This window comes from Choloepus didactylus, chromosome 20, assembly GCF_015220235.1.
Source record: "Choloepus didactylus isolate mChoDid1 chromosome 20, mChoDid1.pri, whole genome shotgun sequence".
Lineage (NCBI taxonomy): Eukaryota > Metazoa > Chordata > Mammalia > Pilosa > Megalonychidae > Choloepus > Choloepus didactylus.
The window spans coordinates 42339919-42360682 of NC_051326.1; the positions used below are offsets into that span (position 1 = coordinate 42339919).

At 32.7% G+C, this 20764-nt stretch overlaps 1 protein-coding gene across 3 annotated transcripts in view; it reads left to right on the forward strand.

The window, feature by feature from the left end:
• Positions 1-17681, forward strand: part of CSMD1 (CUB and Sushi multiple domains 1) — a 2222584-nt gene extending 2204903 nt beyond the window's left edge. For 2 of the 3 annotated variants that reach the window (XM_037812751.1, XM_037812752.1), the window contains exons 65-70: positions 157-201; positions 3141-3302; positions 5691-5803; positions 6651-6738; positions 13079-13211; positions 16804-17681. In XM_037812751.1, the coding sequence (XP_037668679.1) occupies positions 157-201; positions 3141-3302; positions 5691-5803; positions 6651-6738; positions 13079-13211; positions 16804-16963 (701 nt within the window). In that variant the 3' untranslated portion in view covers positions 16964-17681. The remainder of the gene's footprint in view (positions 1-156; positions 202-3140; positions 3303-5690; positions 5804-6650; positions 6739-13078; positions 13212-16803) is intronic. The other variant, XM_037812753.1, reaches the window with a different exon arrangement.
• Positions 17682-20764: the final 3083 nt, after the last annotated feature.

The window sequence follows — 20764 nt, forward strand, 5'->3', positions numbered from 1 at the left end:
GGCTGTGAATATATGGGTTTAAAATGTATATGTATAAGAGATTCATTATTTTGTACATTTAGAAAATTGGAAGGGAAAATTGCTTCAATTTGACATTTTCAACATTATTCAAAAATAAATGTTTTTGAAAATGATAATTTGTTTTTTTACTTGTAGGTAAAGGAGTGAGAGAAGTTAATGAAACAGTTACTAAAACTCCAGGTTTGTATACCAGAACAGTTATAGATTTAAAACAAATAAAGTGATTTGTTCTCTACTATACTGTGTACAGTGAAGCAATTTTTAACATTTAAATTTCTGATTCCATTATTCCATGAAAAAGTTAACGTTTCAATTTTTTAAAACCCCTAGCCTATACAGATTTTTATTTCTTTCACATCCTTCGTTTGTTAATGGAATGACAATACATTACTTAAAAAGAAACCTTTGGCGTTGTCAGTCACTGTTTCATTAAAAGTTGCCTTAGGCATTTTGTAGACAGAAATGGACATAAAATATTGATAATACAGTGTGACATAATGGAGAGCCTTATAAAGAGGGTTGCAATTCCTTCCTCCGAATAAGGAAGCTGAAGTAAATGAGGCAAGTTAAATAATAGATTTTGACAGCATAAATTGTTACAGTGAACAATTGAAATGCAAAGCCCCATTTTTAACTCAAGTATCTAGATAATTCAGGCATCCTCTGCCTCCTAAAATGTTAATAATAGCATTTTTTGGTATGTGGCACCTTGCTAAATATAAATGCATTATATAGCAAGTAGGAAAGATGTAGTCCTATTTCCTGAAAAAGATTTTTGTTACTTCACATCGTCTGTAATATTATATCTATATAATAGATTTAGGTATTATTTAAATAAGGAAATGTATCCTTCAGATTTATTGAGTAAAGCTTTTTTTTTTTTTAACCAGAATCAGAAAACCTTAATAAATATTTAAGATCTCTTTACTAGTGTTTTCCTAACTTATGTTTTAACACTGTTCTTAAGCATAACCTCTAACTCTGATAGTTTCTATTTTAGAATCAAGTATGTAAGAGTTTGTCTCACGCTGTTAAGTCAGGATGCTGTTTAACGTTTAATTCTTAGGCAAGGCAAAATATAATTACGTGATTAGAGGAACTCTTCTAAATGTGTACCATGAAGTATAAAAAATACTCTTTAAAAAATTTTTGGACCATTTCATTTAAATATTACTTAATATCAAAATGTAGAACTCAATATTCCTTTTCCAGGCATCAGTTTTTTCAATGGAAGGAAACACAATCTTTTTATTTTTGTTGGGTGTTTGTTCTGTTTATTTTTCATTTAAGCTATTGAAGTATCCGAATACTGTTTTTGATGATGATTATCAATATCCTTTTTCTCATTCTTTCTAAAGGGAAGTGCTAATTAAGTAATCTTTATCAAGTTGGTATATTCTAACTCTTTGGGCATTGCATTACACTTCAAGATACCAGCAACAAGTCAAATGACAAGGACACAAAAAGATTATCTCTGACACATTATTAATGGTTGTATTTGAATACGAACAATTCATTCCCAAGAAACTGATTATAACACTCTGCCCATTCTGTCATGATCCATTACGTCTATACCCCAGCAAGGAATAACCTAAGTGAATAGCTTAAACAAATCCTTTAATATCTTCAATAGAGTTTATAAATTCTATTTAGGGAAAACAATCTAGATATTATTTAGAGAAAATTAATTTTAGTAGAGTCATCTTGAGGTTGTAGGTTATAACTCAGGGCCTCTGTAATTCTGCTGATCAATGGGTAGAAGTGTTTAATGTCAGTTACTTATAAGAAAATGTGTTGATTCCTGTAACGATGTCTCAGTTTTTAACTTATTTAATTTCATGATTATTATTATTATTATTATTAGGAAGTTGTGTCTACTCAAAGCCATAAGAAACTCTTCCATTCTGTTCATCTTTCCCCTTCTGTTGCAAGGCTACCTTTTGTAAGTTTAACATTCTAGAAGGCAGAAAAATGATCCATCGGGCTGAAAAAGAGAAGCATGAACACAGGCACAGACTACTTTTGTCCTTACTATTTGTGACTATAAGTGGATTTATAAAAATTATATATGTAGAGATCTTTATTAATTTTTTCTACCAAACGACTCAACCAAACTGTTTTGTCTGATTCTAGTTGCTCTTGTCTAATTAAAAATTTAGGCACAATATGGAGATAAAGCAAAGAGAAACTTAGTGGAATCATTGTTGGAGATTTATACATGCTAATAAGATAATTTTTATACATGCTAATATGATGATTTTTTGATATTAATATTGTGAAAATGACAGGGTTTCGTATACATTTATTAGCAGAAATGAGAAAAAAATTTATTTTTTTCATAAGCAGTGAAAACAAGGGAAAATATTTATATAATCTTTCCAAGTATTCCTGTCCCAGATGAATATTATGTTTAAAAAAAAATCATGCCTTTTATTTCTGAATTTAAAAAATGTATAAAAGGGACATTTAAGATTGTCAAAGCCAGGCTTTTTGTCAATACTGGAATGTTTTTTTACAAAGAAATTAGAATACAGACCAAGAGACCATAAATAAATGAGAGAGGTTTGCTCTACTTACAAAATAAAGACTTCAAGAAATAAAAGTTTTTCTCACATATTAAGACCATTAAGACACCTCTTTGCCTTCATAACCTATGTATATCCAATGAAAGTGGAGCTTTGAAATGCAAGCTTCTTGAATTCTTGAAGGATGATATATGTCATATCTTTTGAGATTCTAAATCTTTCAAAGAATAGACTTGGATATTAGTGATTTCATGGATCTGTTAAACCTGTTTCTTTCTAAACATAATAAAAAGCTGGCACCGTTAGTAGTATCAATTTCCCATATCCGCTGATCCTGGCAGGTCTGTTAAAACAAGTATGCTTTGACATCTAATGTATTTTTGTAACCAAGTAACAAATGTGTATTTGCTGCCCACAATAATGTCCTCGGGTGTTTCATTTGATTTTTTATTATGTTATGAAGGGACTAGGTTGTCCTTGCTTTATCATTGTCATTATTTGTGATCTCTCACTGAACAGTTATGCCTTCTATGTTTAAAAATATCTAAATTAAATTTTTTTTGCATTAACATTCTCTGTTTTTCCCTCCCACAGTTCCTTCAGATGTATTTTTCGTCAATTCAGTGTGGAAGGGATATTATGAATATTTAGGGAAAAAACAGCCTGCAACTCTCACTGTTGACTGGTTCAATGCAACAAGTAGTAAGGTGAATGCGACCTTCACAGAAACCTCCCAAGTGGAACTAAAATTGACAGGTGGGCCCTGAAGTATTTTACTAGATGTATTATATAAGCCTAAGTAGAACCCATTATCCTATCACAAAGAAGGGATCTAACATTTTTTATGTACTTAATAATATTGGGTTGGCTTGGCATGTACAATATCTCATTGGATACGCCCAATAACCATGGTAGGTAGGTATTATTTTCTCATTTTAAAGAGTAAAAAACTAGTACAGAACAGTTAATTAACTTGCACAAGACTGTATGTAGCATATTGAGTCAAGGATCTGAGATTTATAAACAGTCATCCATGTGTCCCAAATCCATTCATTTGATATTCTTATTTTTTATTTAAGTTGGCTCCTCTTTAGGTGTTGTTGTTGTTGTTGTTATTCTTGTGTTGCAGTTAATAAAATGGCAGTTCTTATTAATTGATTTCTGTGGCACACACAGCGGATGCTGTTTTAAGCACTTCACAAATATCTTTTTCATCCTTTCATCAAACATATAATATAAGAATTCTTCTTATATAATTTTTTAGCTGACCAAAGAAATAGAGGCCTGGAAAAATTAAATAACTTTCCTAAGGTTACATGGTAAATAATTGGCAGATGAGAGATTTGTACCCAGCAGTCAGAATCTTGAACCCACACACTTAACCAATGAGGCACAGGGTCACCTTCATGATTAATTATAGTGTCTCTTTTTCTGTTTACTCTCTTCTATAGCACTGTGTCTTTTTCCTCAGACTACCTCCTGTAAGCTTGAGATTCTCCCTCGGTTGTTCACAAGGCTCAGCCCTGGTTGTGAACACAATGACCCCAAAATGGCACCCACTGTCTCCCTAATCGGTAGAGAACCGAACAATTCATCTTCAGAAGGTTTGATGGGAGGTCAGGTTTCTCTGCCATCCCTCACATTCCCTTTTCTCACTTCCTTGGACATGAAGACATCTAAGAATAGTGCCTGCAGCCTAAGATAGTAAAAGATAGATACATATGAATTTTTGGTCTTCCGTCCTTTTTTTGCTTTGTACCTGTGAATGTATAAATGAATGAGAGCAGTTTTAAAATCTGCTCATGTGTCAGCTTAACCTGAAGAGCTTTATAAATTTCCAAACTTCTTACTGTCACCCAAATGATTGAATAATATTTTCCTTTATGGAACCAGGGAATTTATTTTTTTTTCCAAACACAATGTTCCTATGCGATTATGATGCAGCTATCTCTTTGATTCAGTGTTGGGAAATCTCTGATCTCAACCTGAGAAGCTGTTTGGATGAAGAGGTGTTCCAGCTCAGGAATGCATATACTTCTTGGTTGTGTGAATTCTGATTATGAAAGAGGGAAGAGGAAGAAGGGAAACTAGCTGTTATGAAATGCCAGTTCAGAGTCTGATATTCTGTTGGATGCTATTTAATCTGAAGAAAAAAAACTCAAAAAGCTGTGTTTTTAAAACTCAACTTATAGCTCATAGTACTAGGGTTCAGAGATTCAGAATTTATGTCAGTTATCAAAGATTATAAGGGCTGCTGCTGCTGGAAAGGGGCAGTATTCTAAATTAAAACCCTCAGGGACTCCATCTGCCAGTTGACCTCAAGGAATGGATTCCCGTCCCTCTGGTGTATTCTGCCAGCGGACACTATTCCTGGGATAGTAGATATTTGCTTCTTTAATGTGATTTAGTGGGAATTGCTGCATTCTCTCTGAAATTATTAATATACAAATTGCCTAAATCCGTCTTCTCTGTACCTGAGGCATTTGGAGTTCAGTTTTCACTTGTTTACTGCTATTTATTTATTTTTACCTCCTTTGTATAGGGTACTGATTGTAGTAGCAAGCGCGTTCCTCATTTGTGTCAAATCTTAACATCTCTGTGCAATACCATTAAACAGCCATTCCATCTCTATCAAGAGTGGCTGAGAGTGTTGACTGTTAATCACTTCATGCCCAGTATCTCATGATCTACCCAACTATGTCCATCATGCTTTGTTTTCCATGCTGACCACTTCATATAAGTGAGTGCCTCAATTTATCTTTAAAAATAGTTGCATTTTGGGTTATTGTTATGGCCCCTTTTTTCCCTATTCCTCACAAGTGAATAAAATATAAATAAAAATGCTAGGCTTTTTTATTAGCACAATTGAATCAATCTTAACTTTATTCTTTCTTTGGGATAAAGATGTGGTATTTAGTGAAATGGATTATAGCCATTAGAGATAGACAGGGATTTCATAAGAGGTAATTATAAGAAAAGAAAGGTACTAAGCTAAAATGAAAAAAAAAATGCTGTTGAAATTTTCTGTTATCTATTAAATTCTCATCTCCATACCATATTATAAATCAAATGGATTAATGTCTGAATGAATAGCTCTTGTGAATTCCTACAATGTATAAATAACTGACTTGGACTTTTTTGCAGGTGTTTACAAGAAGGAGGAAGCCCACCTGCTTCTGAAAGCTTTTCAAATTAAGGGTCCAGTAGATATTTTTGTAAGCAACTTTGAAAATGACAACTGGGGACTAGACGGTTATGTAAGTAGTTTTGTGAGATTTGTAACAAAGCAAATGCTTTCTAATCATTGCTCCGCCTGTGTAGAGATGAGGGCAACCAACTGAAGAATTCCAAGAGGAGTAGAATTGTATCTGCCCCTGAAAAACCAAGCAATCCCTCTTCTTAAATAGCCTGGGCATTTTGCCACTTCATTTTATTATAGAAGAAATCAAGTCTCTGAGAAGAGAAATAAATTGAAGAGTCCTTGAGTGGCTACTGCCAAAGACAGAAGCAGAACTTAAGTCTTGGTTCTATGCTTATTCACACTGCTTTCTGCCACTGTGTGGTGCAACTGAATTTTTTTTTTTTTTTTTTTTTTGAGGCTGTTAGCAAGAACAACCTTGAAGATGCTTAACTGTCATTTCTAGATAAACAAAGACATTTTAGATTTTCCCCTTATATTATTCCTTACAAGTTAATCATTTTTCTGGGTTGTAATTCACTATTTGACTTGAGGGTATATGGCCTCATGTGATTGTACACCTGCCCAATAGTTGCAACACAAAATAAGTTTTACATAATTTAGGTTATTTATTAGTTCATATGTTTGTCCTCCTTTACTAAGGAAAGTTAAAATGAATATAATGTTGCAAATTCATTATCATTTTAGGAACCAAAATGAGATAGCATGTATGATAGTACATATGTATATTTGAGGTTCACCTCTATAATGAGTTCTGATTTTTAAATGTGTTACTGGAAGGAGTGGCGTAAAACAAAATAGTTAGCATTTAATATCTAAAAATGAGAAATAATGGTCATATTATAAGCAGAGAATATTATTCATCCATTTTTATACATATTTTTCTTCCTTTTCTTACCCATCAGGTATCATCAGGACTTGAAAGGGGAGGATTTACTTTTCAAGGTGATATACATGGAAAAGACTTTGGGAAATTCAAGCTAGAAAGACAAGGTAAACTGCATTTGTGGTATTTATTAAAACAGTTCAGTTTTATCTTCAAATGATTATGTGGAAAAATAATGGAGAGCATTGTACCATTGTGATTCCAAAAGGAACAAAACAAAAACCATGGGAAAGACTAACATTTTACAATCCAATGGGGGGAAAAGGTTTTGAGTGGCAAAATAGATAAATACAAAGCCTAAAGTAAATTTTGCAATATGTATATCAGATATGGAATTAATATCCTTAATATAAAAAGATATTAAAAATACAAACATCATGAAGACATCATGTTGAGTGAAATAAGCAAGATACAAAAGAACATATATTTGCTGTTATGAAATAATTGAGATAAGCAAATTCATAGAGTGAGGACCTAGAATATACTTACCAGAGTATGGGGTCGGGATAGGGAATGGAAAGTTAAGGCTTAAAATATACAGAGTTCCTATTTGGAATGATGGAAATGTTTTGGTTGTGCCTGATGGTAGCACAACATTGTGGATATAATTAAAAGCACTGAATATATATCTGAAAAAGGGGAATGTTAGATTGCATATATGGTAACAGAATAAAAATTTTAAAAAATCCATGTAACTGCACCACACAAACAGTGAACCCTAACCATGGACTATAGTTAATAGTACAATTATAAAAATGTGCTTTCATCAATTGTAACAAATGCTTCACACCAATGCAAGGTGTTAACAATGGGGTGGCATATGGGAACCGTATATTTTATGCATGATTGTTCTATAAACCCACAACTTCTCTAATAAAGAAAAAGAAAACTGTAAAAAAACAAAACAAAACAAGTGTATACATACTAAAGCATGCTCAAACTACATTACCCAACGAAAGCTATAATTAAGAGTAATTGAAAGTGGCCAACAAACCTAAGAAAATATCTTCATCTTCAAAAAATATATATTATGGAAACAAAGGTAGATCATTTTTAATTATTGAATGTCAAAGTTTTTGAAATGTTTGTTTTGGGTGGATGGTAGATTTAAGCCCTTGGATATTAAATTGTGGTGTATATATCAGCAGACTTATACAATTTGGCAGGATGAATCATCACATTAATTGTGTATTCTTTCATCTAACAATTCTATCTTTATAACTTTGAATCCGAAAAGTGTGTTTTGTATATTTGGGTATATCTAATGCAGGGCTGCTTCAATAGTTAAAATCAGAAATAACATCTTACACATCTATTATAAAGGAACTGCTTCAGTGAATAACTTTATGCAATATATTACATTAAATAGAAAACAGTTTCCTGCAGTGCATTTCATTAAATGAATAAGGACTATATATCAACATGGAAAGATGTGAATGACATAGGTAGAGATAAAAAGGTTACAAGGATAGATAGCTAGATAGATAGATAGACAGATATATTTTAATTCCTTCTTTATCTTTCTCTACTTTTTGATTTTTACCTTAGTAATCCGAGAAGGAAAATAAATTTAAAAAATCAATTTGAATTTTTCCTCTTTCACTTTCTTGTTTTGTAATCTTGGATAAGTGCATCCTTGATCCTATTTTTTTATAAAAGACTCAGTACAGAAGTGAGTTCCCAGGGTTGTTTTGAAGATTAAGTAAGATACATATAAGCAATTGTTATGTGCACAGTAACGTTCTTTCACACGAAAGTCATTACAGATCTCACTGCAACACAGATGAGGAAAATGCATTTTTGTAATGAGATTAGTACCACATTTCTCCTGAATAATATAAACTATATTGTAATTTACTTGTTGGTAACTATTAACGTATTAATTTTATAAAGAATATTTCCATATAGCCTTTGATAGCAAAGCCACCTTTCAGAGGAACCTAAGTGTAATATTTTTGATGATTATTACTTATGAACTCATTTCATGAGATTTTTATCACAATACCAAGGAACTCCAAAGGAAATGAAATTATTATAATTTTAATAAACCTTGATCAGAAAGGATAATTAATCACAAAATAATTCCACCATTCTAAATTTAATACTTCTAAATAGAAGATCTTTAAACTATAACATCAGCAATGGTTGAGATAATATTTTAATTTCAGTTATATTCTCTTGAGCTAGTAAAGTAAAATTAGTGCACTAGGCTACACTAATAATGGATAAAATTTGCTCTAAGCCAAATCCTGTACTTATTTGTCCTCCTTGTCTTCCTATAGCACATGCTCTAGTAATTTTGTTTAAGGATACCCAAGAGTTGTACAAGATTCCATGTAGACGTCAAAGTTTACTCATCCATAGAACTCAGCGTGAGCTATCATTTTGTTGTCACAAGCTTTCTTTGCATTACCCTATTCCTCTTTAATCTAACAAAATAGCAGCTTTGTTTAACAAGTAATCTTTATTCTCATGTGATGATGAGCTTATTGTCAAGCAAAACAATTTGCTTACAAAATAATTTGAATCACTAGTAAGTCTTCCATTCAACTAATTAGAAAAGTCGATGTTTAAGTAATGCTTCAACAGTAACCATTCATTTAAGATTTATGGCTAAACCCTATTTTTATGAAGAAAAATAAACAACCTCCTAATGTCTCCAGTCTATAGATGAACTGAGAAAAGTGATTATCACTAAATGGATACTTAAACCAAGTTAGTTTGAAAGACAACTATAATGTAAAAACTTATTGAAGAAACTCAAAATCAATTGGTTTCCTCATTAAAACTGAACGACTCTCCACGGAATGAGAGAAAATATTTGCAAATCATGAGTTCGCTAAGAAACTTACATCTGTAATATGTAAAGAACTCTTATGGCTCAATAATAAAATGACAAATAACCTAATTTAAAAATTGGCAAAAGATTTGAATAGATATTTTCCCAAAGATACAAAGATACACAAATGGCCAATAAGCACATGAAAAGATGTTCAGCATCACTAACCATTAGGGAAATATGAATCAAAACAACCGTTAGATACCACTTCACACCCAATAGAATGGCTACATTCAAAAAGACAGAAAACATCAAGTGGTGTAAATGTGGAGAAATTGGAAATGGAGAAAATGGAACATTGCTGGTGGGAATGTAAAATGGTGCAGCTGCTTTGGAATAATGGAATATTGTAATGAAGTATTGATTCATGCTACAACCTGGACGAACTTTGAAAATATTATGCTAAGTGAAAGAAGCCAGACACAAAAAGATCACATATTGTATAATTCCATTTATATGTAATGTTCAGAACTGGTAAATTTACATACATAGAAAGTAGGTTTGTTGTGAGGGCCTGAGAGAAGAGATAGGAGATATCAGGAGTGACTGCTAATGGGTACAGGGGTTAAAATGTTCTAAATTTTGATTGTGATGATTACACAACCCTGTGACTATATTAAAGAAAACTGAATTGTACAATTTAAGAGGGTGAGTTATGGTTTGTGCATTATTTTCAATAATATTCTTTTAAAAGTTGAGTGACCCATCTTATAACAGGAAAAGATTCTTACTCTCATTCTTAAAAAAGTGTAAATTAAAAAAATAACAAAATGCTTTGATTTATCTGAGCAGTAGTACTAACAATAACAACAATAATAATCTGAAAGAGAAGAAATGGGAGGAGGAGGAGAAGGAAGAGGTGGAGGAGAAAAAGAACAAGGGCAGATATTGGATAATATAGAATTATCCAAGTTTGTTTGTGTAATGGTCCTCATAAAAAAATGTTTGGAATGCAATTGGAACACCTATTTTGAGGATAATAGGTAAGATAAAGCAAAACTAAAATGTGCAAACTCTGTTAGACAACAATTTCAGTACTTAGGATTTATTTTATGAATTTAAACCATGCACATGTGTAGACATAGACAAAGTATTTCATTGTAGCTTATAGAAAAGGACTAGAAACAATCCAATTGTCCGTCTAACAGCAGACTGGTTAAATAAATTCTGGTATTAACAATCACTGGAATCCTTTGTGTCTTAAAAATTTTTAATCTGATTCATATATTCTGATGGAAGAAACTCAAAAATAAAATTTAAGAGGTCAGTACAAAAAAATGCAAATAATATTCCCGGACTTTAAAAAATAAAGAGAAACCAACCACACAGTCATATATATTAACAACACATTGCTGGAAGTACACATTAAAAATATTACTCATAAAGGGGAGAAATAAGGTGAGAGTGGGAAGTAATCCTTTATTATGATTGTCCTTTATACTATTTATTTTCATATCCTTTCATGACATTCTAATTAATAGCAAGTGCACGTATTACCTTTCAAGTTATTAAGACAAGGGCAAATAATTGAAATTAATGAGATGCTCCAGAGAACATCATAATTTCAAAGCAAAGTTGGTAGTATAATACATAAAAACCCTCTTTTGTATTTCTCTGTTATGCTGTGGAGATAGTATGAAGCCCTTTCTGAATTATATTGATTGGAATTTTGATACCTATTATGACCAAAAGTATATAGTCTTGTTACTGGTAAAAGAAAACAGCTTTAGTTAATTTAAGCAGAATACAAAGATGGTAGAGGTGAAGAGTCTCATAGAATTATAGAAACTGGAAGAATGAGGTATGGTAACAATGGAAACCAAAACATATTTGGGAGCTGAAAGACTGCACTGTTTATTCATCCCACAAATATTTAACAAGAACTTACTGTGTTCTAGGCACTATTCTAGGCACTGAGATTCAAGAGGAAAGCTAACAAAAACCACCCTGGCCTCATGAAATTTATTATAGTCTAGTGAATATAAGTGACATTAGTGAACATTTATATGCTAGTCATTGCTCTAAGCTGTTGACATATAGTACCTCATTTAAATCTCACAACAAAGGTATGAAGTTGGTACCATTTGAATAGTGTACCATTGGTCTCCCCGTTAGACTGTGTCACCTTGGATGCTACTGCTGGGCTTGCTGCCAATGGAATCTGCTTGCTGCTGCTGAAATCACCACCATTGGACACTTATTTTGCCATCATGGCTCTTGCCGCTACCACAGCCGGTGGAATAAATTCTAAGCCATCTCATGATGCTTTGCATCACTCACTACAAATTCAGTACCCAGGATAGGAATATACTATTGGCTGACTTTAGCTTACTTGCTGGATGCTTGGATTTAGAGAGAACATGTATCTGATAGATTTCACTTTCATAGTGGGAGGTGAATGCATCTGAAAACAAAACTTAAAAAAAAAAATTAAATCTGATTCACATGTGCTGATATGAAAGGATTTCAAAAGTATATGGTTAAGTCACCAAAAACAATAGCCAAAATATCAATTACAAAATATATTCCCATTAGACCCTAAGAAACTGCCTACTATAACCCTGCATCTATTTGAAGCAAATAACAAAGAATAGCAATTTAAAGATTTTATGTGAAAATTCAAGACATTTTGATTCATACTGCTATTTAAATACATTAGATATTTCAATGTTTCCTTGCATTTGTGGTTTATGAAAAACAAAAATAAATGAAATATGACATCTTTCCCATAAATTCCGGTAATGCACTTCTGAAAACAAGTTCAGCTTCTTAACAATTCTGTTTTCAAATTACTTTGATTATAATTCATTACACTTTATTTATTAAAGTGAATACATGAAATTAGACCAAATACATTGCAAAATCATGTTTTATAAGTAAACCCTTCCAGAGCAATTTGAATTTGATTTGAATTTTCAATGTTTGCCTTTCTTTTAATGCCTTGCATGTATTTGGCACTATTGCCTTCATCACAAATTGTTTGGGATGTTTACCTTTGCCTTCCCATCTAATAGATAGGGATTGTGCTTTATTCTTTTGTATCCTCATAGAAACTTATGTGATGGCATTGAGCTGCATTCTTCTACTGAGTATTTAAACACTCTAATGAATTTTGGAATCTACTTAAAATAAAAGCAGATTACACCAACAAATTCACACACGGAGACTGTAATACCATTCATTTAGGAACCTGGAATATTTACATAATTTCAGTGACTACTTTTTGCTAATTTTCTGCCTCAGAACAGTAGAAAACAGCATATATAACCCCTTTCTGTGTATAGGCAAAACAACATCAGTGCTTTCAATTACTTTTTATGCAAATTCAAATATACATAACTAAAAGTAAAAGATTGTGCAGTACCACCTTTGAAATGGGAGTCTCTTTCCTAGTATTGTTGAATGTTACTAAAGAATTGTCCATTTTTGTATCTTGGTCATTAAGATGGATAATAAAATCTTTGAAAAAAGTTTCAATTGTTTTCCTGTGGAATTGAAACCACTTCTGCTTCTTGTAGAGTTTATAGTTATTTATAAAATTTATCATAAAATATTTCTTTAAGTATAGTGTAAGTCATTACAAATTAAATATTCTTTTTGATTTCCAGATCCTTTAAGCTCTGATCAAGATTCTTCAAATCACTATCATGGCACTAGTAGCGGTTCTGTCGCAGCTGCCATATTGGTTCCATTCTTTGCTCTAATTTTATCAGGGTTTGCATTTTACCTCTACAAACACAGGTACTGTAGAAATGTCATTTGTTTGAAAACTTTGTAACTAAAGTGTCTAACTCACACACACATGCACTTATATTTGTATATTGCTAGGCAACATTCGCTCTTAAATTAAAAATGCTTACATGACAGAGTAATTAACATTAAGAGAAAAAAATGACTGAGTTAATAAGTAACATGCTTTGCTTTGTGTCAGTTAAAGAAGAAATAAAAGGTTATATTTCTACTTTGAAGCTACAGGGTCATCTATTGAGAACATTCAGAAGATATTACAAAATTCCCGGGGAAGGTGGAACAGAATGATCTCTATGGCTTTTTCAATTCCATGAACCCGTGATATATAAAATTTTCATTCATTCCTTCCTTCAACAAATAAAAATTGAGCTCTTACTTTGTACTAAGCAATGTGACATGTTCCATTTCTTGAAAACAATGTTCTGGACATGTGTTAATGTGTGTATCCCAACTGACTTGAAAATGTAAAAAATTAGGGAAAACCAACTTTTATGGACTGTATCCTTTCCTTGGGACTAACATGGATGCCAAAAAAAAAAAAAAATGATTTTGGGGGAATTATATATTCCTTGTATACTTGTCTCCATATGATAATATATTCTCTGGAGGAACTTGACATGTGCCAAACTGCTCTGAAATAATATATGGGACAGTAACATTCTCAACTTAAAAAAATCATGGTTCCTGGAAGTAAGATTAAAGTACGCTAAATGTGTCAAATGTTTATTTATTAATAGATTATTAATAAATAATAAATATTTATTTATTTATTTATTCATTAGTAGATTTCTATTTTTTTTCTTGGTAAAAAGCCTGTGGGAGGTTGCTTGTTTAATGATGATCAGGTAGCTTCATATATATATGTGCTTTCTTATACGGGTTTTTAAATTTTTTTTTCCTTTTTCCTTTCTTTCTTCCTTTTTTTTTTCTTTTTTTTTCTTATGTTGTTTTTGAAATACAGCATTGTATGAATGTTCCTTCAAAATATATGTATAAGCTCTAAAATGTATGTTTTCACTTTCTTATGGTTGGTAATACTCTGAAGTTATAAGTGAACCCAGTGAAAGAAATCTCAGATGGTGTTCACACAAATTAAAATTGGCAAATGTATATTTATTCCTTCCTTCCTTCCTACCTTTCTTCCTTCCTTCCTTCCTTCATTCATTCATTCATTTCAGCAGGAAAAATATTCCATGCTCCCAAATCTAGTGAGCTTTATCCTCAAATCTCTGTTCGAGGCTAACTTAAAATCTGGTGAACATAGAAATATATCCCACCACCTTATCCAATAAAATGGCATTATCAGAAATGTTTGTCTTCTTAAAGGAATATAAATAACAGTATATCTTCTTTCATAAGTTCCTCCAGGTAATATATTATCTGTCTAGAAACAAATATACAAGGAATTTATAATTCCTCCAAGTTCATTTTTGCTTTTGTTGCCATCCACATTATCCCCAAGGAAAGGATCTAGTCAAGTAATGTTTTCTTCTTTAAGATTTGACATTTGCTTGTCAATAAGAAAGCATCTGATAACCTCCCTGAGACTTTCTCTGCCCCAGCCCTTGTGTCTGGGAGTTGGATGGCAAACCCACAAGTAAGAGGAGCTTTGCTTTAGTGTGCCTCCCCATGATACAAACCTTTATTTGAGTCTCACAGAAAACTATTTTCAGCTTTTCTCTTTTCCTTTAAAAAGATAGCCCTACACAGTTATATACACATGTATGTAAATTAAACATGACCTCTGATTATATGCTAATTTTAAGACAACCTAGTATGGGGGCATATTCAATATACATGGCTGCTTGATTCTTTAAACCTTAGAAAATTCTAAGCAAAGGTAATATATGGTGGGAATAGATCACAGTCTTTAAAACCATAAATGTAGGTGATATCACTTATTATTTTATATGAATTTGATGTCAATTACATGCATCCATTCTTCTGAGCTGGTGGGAAATTTAATCTTACCATGATTGAGCTCTCTACCCAAGGTTGCACCAGAATCCAAGAAGATTGCATTGCCTAGTAAAGGAAGGAAGGCTCTCCAATCTCATTGTTATTAGAATGATGGCTATTAGACCACTGTATCTCCTAAATCTACAGGGTCTTTTAGTTTTCTGCTTCTGGGCCATATGAAGAATGTGGGATTTTTGCAGAAGCAAGGAACCCCAGTGTCCAGTTGCCTAGACACTTCACAAACCCATTTCCTTTTGAGATCTTGCCACCTGCTCAGGGGAGGAGCTGGGTCATTAGCTTACTTTCCATTGGCTTCTTACCCTCTGCAGATATAACTTTTTTTAACAGGTTGGCTTTATACTTCTCCAAACAAAACCTTCTTTCTTCTCATTTCTGAGTGTTTTTGTTACTTAAATACTTAGAAAGTTTTCTCAATCAGGGACAGAGTTCCTGGCCAAATCCTCCACAGGGTTATCTCTCCACAGTCTGGTTTTATCTTTTCAACTCCATAGCATTTCTCTAGCAATGTGGGAACAGTGCCTACTCGTGAACTGGGTGACTAAATGAAATTTTTAGCCAGGTCTTAGTTTTCATTAAAATTTGACAGAGTTTGTTTACTAACTTCTGCTGCTGGAACATTTTCCAAGTTCAAAGCCAAAGATCTCTCAACTCTAGAGCAGTTACAAACTGCTTTTCTGCTGACAGAAACCTAGTTTTATAAGGCAGATATATACTTTTAATTTCTTTTATTCTCAATGAACATATTGTAACTTAAGAAACATACTAGTCAATTACTAAAACAGAAGTTTCTTTACATCCAATTCCAAGTGATATTTTTGCCAGTGTGGTTGTGTTTTTACCACCTGCCATCTTTTTTCTTGTGTCATTTCTTCTGTAAAAAGAGGGAGTCAGGTGATCTTTTAGGTCTTCTCTGTCCAAAAATCCTCCAGTTCTTGAATCATAGATTTTATGTATAGATTTTCTTGTAATACAAAATGGAAAACAATAGTTTAATATAATAAGTATAGTTTCTTTTCTACAACTGTCTCATTTTTAACTCACCAGAGACAAAATGATATTACAAAAATAGCTAACACTTAGTGAAGGTACTTATCAACATTGAATTAAAGTTTTATAATTGTAATTTAATTTAATTTAATTTAATCTTAGCAGCCCTAAATGGCAGTCATGATGATAAGCATTCTTATTTTACTGAGAGTATTATAAAGTCAACTTATTTTACAGACAGTATTAAAAAGTTAAGTGACTTAACCAAAGACATAGAACTTCTAAGTGATAGATGGCTACTCAAACCAAAATCTATCTGATTACAATCTTTATGAACTCCCAGTTTGTCAGGAATATTAGTAAGAAGCATAGATGATTCTTTAGTTTTAGAAATTGTTTCTATTTTGCAAATCCATTCTTATAATGCTAACCGCCAATAAAAATATAAACTCTACTATATGTGAATACACACACCCTTTTCTGTCATCGTATACCATCTTCTATGTGTGACTCCTTGCTTATTCAGGAGTCATTTCATTTGAATAATCAGAGTTGTTGTAACAGAGTTAATACTGAAATCAGGTTTCTAATTTTTTGTTCCTTCTTTTTACTTTAGAACAAGACCAAAAGTTCAATACAATGGCTATGCTGGACATGAAAACAGCAATGGACAAGCTTCATTTGAAAACCCCATGTATGATACAAACTTAAAACCCACAGAAGCAAAGGCTGTGAGGTTTGACACAACTCTGAACACAGTTTGTACAGTGGTATAGCCCTCAGTGCCCCAATAGGACTGATTCATAGCCATACCTCTGATGGACAAGCAGTAATTCCTTTGGTGCCATATACCACTCTCCCTTCTACTCTTGGCTTTGCTGCAGCGACCTTTAACATCTTCTACTGGCATACATGCAGCGAAAATTTCTAGTAAAATGTGTCAGAGTCTTCGGAGGATCAAAATACAAATGCATCTACATTCTGAAAGTGGATTCAAAATACCTGGCTGCATCTGCTTGAAATCAAGGCACACTAAGGAAGACTGCCACGTCATGCCAATATGTCATACATAATGCCTCAGACTTTCATATATTCGTGTGGCTGGGATGCCTTTCAATGCAATCTTCTGGGCACTTGGATACATCCTTTGCAGTAACAAAATGATAGCACCACAATATGTTTATTTTTTTTGAACCCCCAGGAACACAAATACTCTGACAAAAAAAAAGCTTTCTTGAAGAAGACACCATTTCTGATAGATGCACACACCTACAAATGCTTCACTATGTCATCCCTAAGACCTGACAAACTTTGAGGAACTCACAGCTCACCTCAGAGTCCAGAGCTAGGGCCGTTTGCAAATTTCCCAGTCAGCTGTTCTATTACAGAATTTTTGATGCACAATTTTTTGCACTAGTGTGTTATGAATGACTGAGTAAGATTCTGATTTAAAAAAAAAAAAAGTATTTACACAGGGTTTATACACACTAATTATTGTATATATGCATCCTCTCATATTGCCAAGCTGAACATTCCACCATCAGTTTAGTTGGTGTATTAGAAAAATAAAATCCCCAGATATGGCACAGGTTTTAAAAGGAAATATGGTATCAAAGAGATTTTTTGTTATTGTTTCCATTAGCTACTTTTATATGTTGAATTAATTGAAGATGTCCAATGAGAAATTTTTATTTCCTATAGCTTTTCTTTCTTAGGACTGTTATCACCCAATCATTTTCAATAGCATACCACTTAACAGCAGGGAGGTTGCAGCAATTGTTATTTGCCATGTAAAAAGTGTGAATAATAATTTATTTTAGATAGCACATGAAGTAGTGAGATTTAGCTCACAATGCAGTCTTCCCTTTTGCATTTGTTACCATTTTTTATTTTGGTGTGCCATCCTCTCTGACATTGCATTGAAAGACAATATACTGCAGTGGCACCTTGAACTCAGCGGAAATTGTTCAGGATCAAAAATACAAGCTTTCCTTTGGAGGGAAGGAGAAATTACACACACTCTACTCTCCTGATGACGTATTTTTTTATATTGATTTGCCTGTTGTTTCATGCTTTTTAATCCTAGATAGAAAATTTCATTGGTTTTTGAAGTACAAAATACATTAAAGGTAGATTATGAGTGATATTCTAAATGGATTATGGATATCCCCATTGTGGATAAAATTTTTAAAAAGTAAGTAGAAGATGTGACAATGAAAGTGTTTACCTAACAAAGTCAAAGTAAATATCATGTTCCTTTTTACTGATACCTGTTTGATAAAAATATGATGAAAAGGTAATGTTTATTTTATTATTTGATTGTAAAGTACATATTCCTTATATTGAAAATCTCTCCTTTCTCACATTCCAGATTGGAAGTAATAGAAATATCAGAAAGTTAAGATTGACCTTCACTTGGTTGTAGCAACCTAATCAAACTTTAACACTGATATGTTTGTGTGTCTATTGCATGTTTAAATGCAGGACTTCAAAAGTAAAAAAAAAAAAAAAAAAAAAAAAAAAAGAATGAAAAACCCACCAAAACTCTCAGGATAATAGATTTTTCTTTTAAGTTGTCATGTTGATCTGAACATTTTAGTAGATCTTTTTTCACTTGGCTCCCAACTCTTCTGTTACTTGTTTTAAGATGCAAATGCTATTAGGAGGGCACAACTGACCTCTTCTAGTTCCTTCTTTGCCTTTTACTAATGAATTCCACATTCTTATGCTGAGTTCTCTGCACATTTTTCCCTGGTCTGTCTGACAGCATTTTGGGAGATTTGCTTTGCAAACTGGAGTCCTTGCAGTACTTGCGTAGCTTTTTTTCTGTATGCTAGATGAGGTCAGCAGGAGCCAAGCTCCTAACACACACTTTGAGCTAAAACAGAAAATTTTAGAAAGTTTGAGGATCATTGTGTGCAAGGGAGAACAGGGTTACTATATATATTAGGTGTATATATATATACATATCTGTATATATTGTGCATATCTAAGTTTGAGTCATTCAAACTAGGTGCAAAATGCTGACTTCAGAGTCTGAATTAATGTCTCTTTCCCATATCCCTGGCCTGCTTGCTGGTCAATGACCTTATAAAATCCTGAAATGACAGGAGACACATACATACGAGAAACCACATATCAGATTAGATATTATTTTCCTTTGTGTGCAAAGTCAAACTGTCCTTTGGTTGCCAGTTTGGAGCATGTTATTTAAAAAATTCAATGAAATTCTCTTATGAGAATTCTGCCTAGTTTATTCATAGGGTGTGTGCAGTATTTAATCAAATCTCCAGAGAGGTAGTTGAAGGATCTTGTTAAAGGCAGTCAGGAAATAAGCTTGCTGAGTTAGGTCTAGAAGACTCTTCCTGAGGGCAACCAGAACACATATGAGGGAAAACAGCCACATGCTAAGAAACAGGTTATGTGCTTCAAAGCTGTTTAAAACTGCTGCTTGTTTCACACATCTTGCCTTTCTTCAGGCTAGCTGCAATAATTTTTTTCTTCTGTAAAATATTTTGTAAACAACAACAAAAAGCTATTATAAAAAGGGGAAAAAAGAACGCTGGCATTATGATCAGGTCAAATCATCATCATTCCCACTGTCCCATCTTGCCATTTCACCACATGCTGCTGACATGAAGTAGGTGCAAAAGACCTTTTTGTACAGAGATATATTTTTTATGAAGAATTTGTAAAATTATTAAATATGCTGTAATTTTTTGATTAATGTAGGTAAATTGTTAAACAATAAATGTTTTTACAATTCAAAACTGTAATTTTCCCAATAATGTAAAATGTACCATCTCTAGCTGAATTTTCAGTTCCAATCCTATTACACATGTATTAATATTAAAGTGGCCTGTTAAAATGAACGTATCTTTTTTGTCAAAAAAAATTATAAAGAGAGTGTAATATAGCCTGTGCAATGCCACCTATCTTTAAAGCAAATCAGAGTTCTAATTAAATATTTAATTTTAGATTTCTATTTTTGGTGTGAATTTATTTTAACTTGAATATATGCGTTTAAGTCTGTTGCAGGGGAGGGAAAGAATTGAAGTGTTAGTAATGAACCTTTATTGTATTTAGGATGAGGCTCAATATTTCCCCAAGACATTATCATTACCATCATGGTTAATAAATAGCACACTTATGGTGAACCATGACAGAGAGTACGATAACGATAGCACTGAAGCTGACAGATTTCTCAGTGGTCGGCAATAAAAACAATGATAGCTTCTGGATCCCTCCAAACCAAAATCAGTCCTACATTTTTATGAATTTTGTTTTTAATGTTGGAGTTCCTTCTTTAAACTTTCACAACCCTGAAAAATGCCACATAAGAAAATTTAGGCATATTTAGCAGATCATTATAAACATCACACTTGAAGAAGGCTCAAGAAAATCATTCTCTCAAATAGACTTTAAAAATTCAGAGCCAGCTGTCCTTCATTCATTTCTGGGTTGAGAGGGAACAGAATGCTTTACAAGTCCTTAGTGGCCCATCAAGCTGAATGCCTTGCAGTTAAACAGAATGACACAATAATTTTCCTGAGAGTCAAGTTATTACAAAATGAAAA